The sequence below is a fragment of the Carassius gibelio genome, chromosome A21, assembly GCF_023724105.1.
Source record: "Carassius gibelio isolate Cgi1373 ecotype wild population from Czech Republic chromosome A21, carGib1.2-hapl.c, whole genome shotgun sequence".
NCBI classification, from domain to species: domain Eukaryota; kingdom Metazoa; phylum Chordata; class Actinopteri; order Cypriniformes; family Cyprinidae; genus Carassius; species Carassius gibelio.
The window spans coordinates 25,257,862-25,265,536 of NC_068391.1; the positions used below are offsets into that span (position 1 = coordinate 25,257,862).

The following is a 7,675-nucleotide window of genomic DNA, read 5'->3' on the forward strand; positions in this document are numbered from 1 at the left end:
TCTCCCCTAACCACTGCAGTGCAATATTCTAAAGATCGCTCCATACCAAAGGGAAAGTGATGGGCAAGCAAAAAAAATAAAATAAAATCCTGGGTTCTTGGTCAAGTTTATTTTAAAAATATTCCCCATCTTCCGTGTCACCCCCTCCCAAACCTTTGTGATGACTGGACAATGCCAAAAACATGCATGAAAGTGGAATCCAATTTCCCTTTGGCATTTATTGCATAATGGAAAGTGATTACTATTCATCTTATTCAGAATTTGTGGGGTAATAATCACCAGTCTATTGCACATAAATAAAATAAATAAGGCCCTTACTATTTGTAAGCAGACTTAACAAGTATGGTATCACAGCCCACTCTTCAACACAGCTGGGATTTTAAATATGAGTGCGGCAAATTCAAAATTGAGCCCAATTGTAAAACTTTAAATTAGGTAATGCATTTCCACCACTATATACTGACAGTTGTAAGATCTTCATCTTAACCCTTGGCTTTTTCCCTTTCCATGAATTTTGAAAAACTTCTTTCCAAACCTGGGATATTCTTTTAAGGGAACCAGAGTGGTAACATTTGCATGGGATATAATATTTTGGGAAGGATGTTCATTTTAATGAGATTAATTCTACTAACCAATCGCAACCTTCTGGATATCAGTGTGAGTTCTCTGCAAGGGCTTCCAGAATTAAGGTAAAAAGGAGAGGAGACAGAGGGCAACCTTGCCTTGTACCTCGCCCCAGTGGCAAAGGAAGAAAGAGAAGGTCATTGATAATAACACAAGCAGTTGGTGCACACTATAGAGTCTGAATCCAAATAATAAAGTCTGTAGCTAAATTAAACTTGCCAAGCACTTCAAACATATACACCCACTCCACACGATCAAACTCCTGTTCTGCATCTAAGGAAACAGCAAGCAGTTGAGTTTTGGATATCTGTGAACACTGTATTATGTTTAAGGGGCAGAGGCAGCTCTGGCCTAATGGTTAGGGAATCAGACTTGTAATCTGAAGGTCGCAAGCTCAAGTCTCAGTGCCGGCAGGAGTTGTGGGTGGAGTTAATGAACAGTGCTCTTCCACCCTCAATACCCATGACTGAAGTGCCCTTGAGCAAGGCACTGAACCCCCAGTTGCTAACAGGCTGCTGGAGCGTACCGCTCTGTGTGTGTGTGTGTGTGTGTGTGTGTGTGCCCTACTCACTGCTGTGTGTGCACTTGGGTGGGTTAAATGCAGAGCACCAATTCTGAGTATGGGTTACCACACTTGGCAAATGTCACAACTTTTGTCTTCTTTTTACAAAAGTCTCCTGACATTGGAATATGAGAACATTTGTTAAATAAAACCTGTCTGGTCCAGGTTTATTAGTTGAGGGAGGAGAGATTCAAGTGTTCTTGCTAACAGTTTGGATAGCAGCTTACAATCCACATTTAACAATCTTATAGGCCTGTAAGAACTGCATTCACCTGACGGTTAGTTTTTTTCTGGACCAATGAAATATATAGACTGTAAACACCCCTTTTTAAATTAATCAATGTCCACGCCTGTTAGAGGTTCTAAAATATATTTTTTTTTAACTCCGGAGTCCGGAACAAAACCATCAGGGCCCGGAGCCTTGCCACCTTACTCCTTACTCAACCCAATGTTGTTGAGAAAAAAAAAGGCTTTTTAAGAATTATTGGTTACCAGAAGTTTTGCTTACTATTGACTTCCACTGGATGGACATTAAAAAATCCTACAGGTTATGAATGACACACAAAAAAAATATTTCTTCAACGGTCTCTTAATATTTTGTTATTTATGAATTTCACCTAAGTAGTGATTAAGTGCAACAGCGTCCTCTTATAGATGATCATGATCAATGAAAACAAATGGTGTTTGCAGTTATAACTCACCGTTAATACATTTCTCATTACTGCAACAAAAACAATACTCTCTCTTTTTTTTAAAAGAGTATTTCATTAGTTTACAATTAGTATTGTGCTGTACGATCTGCATTTCTTGGATTCCTCCGTGGTGAGTGATCCATAAACCACTCATAGTACACTGAGTTCACCCTCTCTTTGTAACTTTTATTTTTTTCTCGTTTCTTCCTCGTTTCAGAGACCTGAAAATAAAGACAGAGCTAAAATAACCCTTGACATAAATGGATACTAAATGAGGCTTGACAGCAAAACTGAAAAAAGTTCTCAAAATTCATACCTCATTTAAAGAAACATCTGCATCTGTGACCTTTCAGAAACAACAATAACCATTGAATAATATAAATAATCAATCAGACTTCTTGTCCGTCTGTATATCAATGCCCTGCTGTCCGTTGCATTTGCTACAGTGATAATGAAGTGAATATAAAAATATATTTTACCTCATCTTCCGGAGTTTTTATCTGTGATTTTTGTCTGTGAAATTGAAACAGGAACCAATTTGAATGTTGTAATATTGAAATCTGTAGTATTGAAATGTTACATTTAATTAATTCAACTACATTTATCTAAATAAATATACATAGGAAGATGGGACCTACGTTTTGTTCTGCGGGATTTTCAACAAAAACAAGCAGATACTGAATATCAATAAAAAAATAAAACACCACAGGATGGACAACACGACCATTATTGAAAATGTGGCTAAAGATATGGTACCTGAGAAAAAAAAAAAAAAGTTGTATATATATGTGTGTGTGGGTGTGTGTTTGTCTATATATCTATCATCAAGTCTCAGCTCACTCATTGTCTGATTGGAATCCATTGTTATCCATTCATCTGCTGAATTCAAAAAGACATCCTACAAAATAGCATGAGATTAGTGTAAATAATTCTGCACTTATGTTTTCCTCTTATAAAGACTAATAAAAACTTCTCTGTGGTGTAAATCGTCAAAGACAGACGGTAAAACTCACCCTCTGATGCCTGCTGCTTGGTAAAGCCGTGCAATCATTTGTTAATGCAGTGTGTGAGTGAAGTCTGCATGTTATGTTGCACTGTGGTTGGCTATTTTCACATTTCCTATCAGCCGCCTCACACAGGAAATGCTCTGCAAAATTTCACACCCTTTCAGAATTTTCAGTCCAAAAAAAAAAAAGTCCTAATAAAAAAAAAAAAAAAAAGACATCAATATAATTTTAACGTGTCCATAATGGCATCTTTAACCATTTAATTTTTTTTTGCAGAAGTATAGGTTTTGTAGAGCTTAAATAATTCATCAAATGACCACTAGAGAGCAGTAAAGTGTTCTGAGTCTCATCTTAACCTTGTTAAAGGGACTGTGGCAATACCATGGTAAAGTAATGTATCAGGAGGTAGTACCCTGGTGCTGAATTATTACCATAAATAATTGTTCCTTTTTTGGCAAAAACATAAAACTTAACAATGTAACAATACAATTAGAATAAAAATGAATGGATAATTCTAATAAGGATATATATATATATATATAAAAAGCTAATTAATGTTTAACATATATTCATCATATAAAATGTATGCATATGTAATAAAGTAATTAGTATATATTTTTATTAATCAATTGCATATTAGATGTAGTTCGATGTATGTGTTCAAGGGAGATCTGTATATGTAAACTTGCTTGTGTTGGAAAGAATGTTTTTTCACACTGTGATATTAATAAATACTATCAGACAGCCTTGTTGACCACACATGACCTTTTATTGGCTATATCCACAGGTTTCAACTGACAATCATTTCTGTATAGGTGCAATAAAGGACTACAAGTTAGTAAAAACAAGTTAGGAAATGATAAATGATGTGGGGAAAGAATGGCAGAAGGCCTTTATACAGTTACTTTTTTTGCCATTGAAACTCACGGCTAAGAACTATTGATTAGATTTGCTCTCATCAACCCGAGATCTAATGTGTGCTTTCATGATTCGGTAAACAGGCTGATCGCTGTCTGCTCTAGAACGATTCATTTATTCCTCTGCTACAAACTGTGGTAACATGTGTCATAGCTGCTGTTTCATTTTGCATTTCAGAGATCATGAAAGCAAGCTTTTCTATGAAGTAATCCCATGCTCTTATCTTAACAACCCTCAGTGTTTTATTGTTGTTTCCACCAACCAGTTCTCAGAATAGACACCGTGAAGAACTGTTTATCAGAAAAACACAACAGAGGAGATAAACACTTTATTAACTGCTGTTAAGCATCAGCTTTGTGAACAGACAATGCCATCCTTCACATTAGTACAGTAACTAGTGGGGCAAAATGATGACCGTTCCTCTGCTTGTGTGGGTTTGTTTTAGTTCTGCATTTGTTTTAGTTTGTTTGACCTACTTCATGTCTTTGTGCCATTTATGTCTGGGTCTAATATTGCATCACCCCATGCAGTCTGCCCAAGCAGATTTTTGCCATTAAATAATATTATCCACATATCACATATAGTACAGAAAATTAGCCTTTCAATTCTAGTTTCATTCGATTCTTTAGGTTCTGGGAAAGTTTGTGTTTACTTCAGCAGTTTTACATTCAGTCCAAACTTATATGAAACTGTTGGCAGGGTATTTGACATACCAGTTATCATAAACCATCATTTGACATGAAATGAATCGTTTTTATACATTTCAGTAAATTATGTGTTTGGACATGTGAAAGGTGTTCGAAACAAAGGGACAGTTTAGTTGGTCAGAAGTAATAAATTAAAATAAATAATAAAATCAAATAAACAATCGAAAACTGATACTCGTACATCACTGATTATTTCATACTAAATTTTAATGCATAGTTAAAAATGTAAAAATAAGTCAGTAAAAGAGGTGAAATCCTTCTGCCCTTTAAAATATTTTAATTAGCCTTTTTTAATGAAATGTCACGAAGGGCCAAAGTATTAAAATGTTGTTTCCAACCACATCAAGGATGTCAGACTCTCTGTGGTGACATGTCATGTAATGTTGTTTTATTGTCTCTTGCCGGACAATACTTTGTGCTGATTGGGCGTGATCTTTATCATCATCATCATGGCTGTATGCGCAGAGACTAGAAAGAATGTGGCCTACGATCTGTTCTTTGGCTAATGTAATTATAACACTCTAACCTAAAAATCAAGAGACTCTTAATGTAAGTCAGTGAGACCATAAACAAGTTATTATGTTTAACGTAAATCAGTGGTGGTCATTTCTTTGAATACTTTATATTTTGCTACTATGCCATGATGAACGACTGTGCAACTATCAGCATTTGTTTCACCTCCCACATACACATATCCATCACAGTACCATTCACATACAAATCAAGAAGCTTGATTGAGTGTTTCTCATCATGTATGGTTGAACTTATTGAGGTGAAAAGGATGATGCCCTGATAGTTTTCTTATCAGAATAATAACAAAATATCACATACAACATTCAGCTAATGGCTAGTCCGAAAATGTAAACATCAGAATCCCACCTTCGAGTAAAATTCTGGATAGAAAAAAAACAGCACATATTTTTCTAAATCCCTCCTCCGTACATAGATCTAGCTGCTGTAGATCTATAACTCTGGTTTGTTAACTGTTTGATAAAAACAGTACAAAAAATACTGCTGCATAAAAAATAAAAATAAAATAAAAATCAAGCTCTCAAGTTTCCACATGAAAATTGCACCGCATTATGTTTTTAAAATCGGTTTCTTCCTCAAAATAAAGAGCTGGTATTATCAGTGTTGCAACAGTTGTTGAAAGCCACCTCTTTCTTTCTCTCTTGTTTTTTCTTTCTACACTTTCCCCAAAACTACAAATGACACTGCTGCACTTCTAATCCAGTTCTATGTTATTTAGACCGTCAAGTCATCTGACCTTGCCCGACTGCTGGCCTTGCTCAGGCTGCTGAGCGGTCGCGTGTCTTCTATCGTCTCGCTGGCTTCCACATCTGCTTCGATGGCCAACTCATCCTCGTCTTCATCCCTGCGTACAACTCCTGCCGCTGCACTTGGTCCTATCACGGTCATCTGGGCGTAGGAGGGCAGCGTTTCATCATACACCTTAGACACGTCTTTATTAGGTGTGGTTGTCTTGTCTGTTTTCTTCTCAAATGGCTCGTACGAAGCCGGCAGCCGCCCAGTCCCCATTCCCCCTACCTCAGTCAGAGGGAAGAAGTGCGACGTGGCTTTGTCCTCCTCCAGCATCTTATAGCCTTTGGCTTTCTGGATGGAGGAGGACGCTATGGAAGGCAAGGCCTTCTCGGCCGCCCCTGGACCCTCAACTTGCGGCCGCACTGGTTTACGGAACACAAAGTGGATCTTTTTCAGGCCCAAATGGCTGATTTCCACAAAGTTGAGGAAAAGCGAGACGCAGGCCACGGCTAACATGAAGATGATGAACACGGTTTTCTCGGTAGGTCTCGAGACAAAGCAGTCAACCGTGTTTGGGCACGGCCAGCGGCTGCACTTGTAGAGCGGCAGGATTCGGAAGCCGTACAAGTAGTACTGGCCCACCACAAAGCCTACCTCAAAGAGAGTCTTGAAGATAATATGGCAGATATAGGTCCTCAAGAGTGTGCCCTCTAGACGGAACTTCTTGCTGCCCTTTGTGCTGGTCTCCTTGGCCGTACGGACACTTCCCTGATCGGGTGCAATCGGCAGCCTCTCCTCATTCAACTCTTGCTGCCTGTTAAGCTCAGCCTCCTCCCGTTCCTTGCGTTTCTCTTCCATGTGTACGTGGTGGACAGCATGGCCCACGTACACCAAAGATGGCGTGGAAACAAAGATGATCTGGAGCACCCACAGGCGAATGTGCGAGATGGGGAAGGCCTCGTCGTAGCAAACGTTCTCACAACCCGGCTGCTGCGTGTTGCACACGTAATCCGATTGCTCGTCGCCCCACACAAACTCCGCAGCCGTGCCTAAGATGAGGATTCGGAAGATGAAGAGGACCGTGAGCCACACCCTACCGATTACCGTCGAATGCTCATTTACTTCCTCGAGGATGTTGCCCAAAAAACTCCAGTCACCCATGGTTGACTGTCAGCACTGCGGAGCAAACAAAAGATAGGTTTAAAAGCAGGCAGATATGCAAAATGTTTTTAGTATTGAAAATGTATGAATAAACTTGATGTAGACTGTCCCAAACAATGTTGGAAGGATCGGAATTGCAGCTTTAGTTCTAAAAGATAACCATCTAGAGTTAGAAAGATAACCAATCCAAGCAATCACATATGTGATTTTTTCACCCTGTCTAAAAAGTATCAAAACTCTCAAATTTCACATCCGACTCTTAAAAAAAGAAAAAAGGACCCCATTAATCTCTACAACTGAATCAAATGCATAGGTCTATGCCAAAAGTACTCTATATAGAACAAACAGCAACAGGCAAAGTGCATAAAATGGGCAACTTGCCACAGTAAGAGCTCCAGAGTATTTGTGTTCACCTTCCCTTGGCACACTGTGGTGTGAAGTGAACTTTTTGCTCTCTGGTTCCCACCTATGGCCTCCAATCCTTGTCGCCCGAGTGAGCAGAAGTGAATGAATCCAGTTTGATGGTTGGTTTTTAGTTTGCTGCAATATTTAAGCTGGGAGCCAGACAGCCTTTATTCAGAGGGCGACGCATGCAGTGACGCGTAGTACAATAGGATTCACAAACACAAACGGGAACATATGTGACACTGGCACTGGGAAAAGGGCCATTTTAAAAGTGTACACTTGACATGGCGCATGATTCGGAGCATACAAGACCTATTTAGATTCTCTACACTGTCA

General features: G+C 38.8%; 1 protein-coding gene and 1 long non-coding RNA gene across 2 annotated transcripts; both read right to left on the reverse strand.

Moving 5' to 3' along the window:
* Window positions 1–2,043: 2,043 nt before the first annotated feature.
* On the reverse strand, window positions 2,044–3,008 carry LOC127942056 (uncharacterized). Its single transcript, XR_008149251.1, has 6 exons — window positions 2,892–3,008; window positions 2,719–2,776; window positions 2,517–2,634; window positions 2,358–2,391; window positions 2,195–2,224; window positions 2,044–2,099 (listed from the first exon to the last, which is right to left on the reverse strand). It is a non-coding gene; the product is annotated as an uncharacterized LOC127942056 (long non-coding RNA).
* An 896-nt stretch (window positions 3,009–3,904) lies between these two features.
* LOC127941934 (gap junction alpha-8 protein-like) lies at window positions 3,905–7,088 on the reverse strand. Its single transcript, XM_052537430.1, has one exon. The coding sequence runs from the start codon at window positions 6,932–6,934 to the stop codon at window positions 5,756–5,758; it is 1,179 nt and encodes a 392-aa protein (XP_052393390.1). The 5' UTR covers window positions 6,935–7,088; the 3' UTR covers window positions 3,905–5,755.
* Between the last annotated feature and the right edge of the window lie 587 nt (window positions 7,089–7,675).

Bases quoted from the DNA above. Each gene is read 5' to 3' on its own strand.
- LOC127941934 (XM_052537430.1), bottom strand. From the start codon at position 6,934: ATGGGTGACTGGAGTTTTTTGGGCAACATCCTCGAGGAAGTAAATGAG.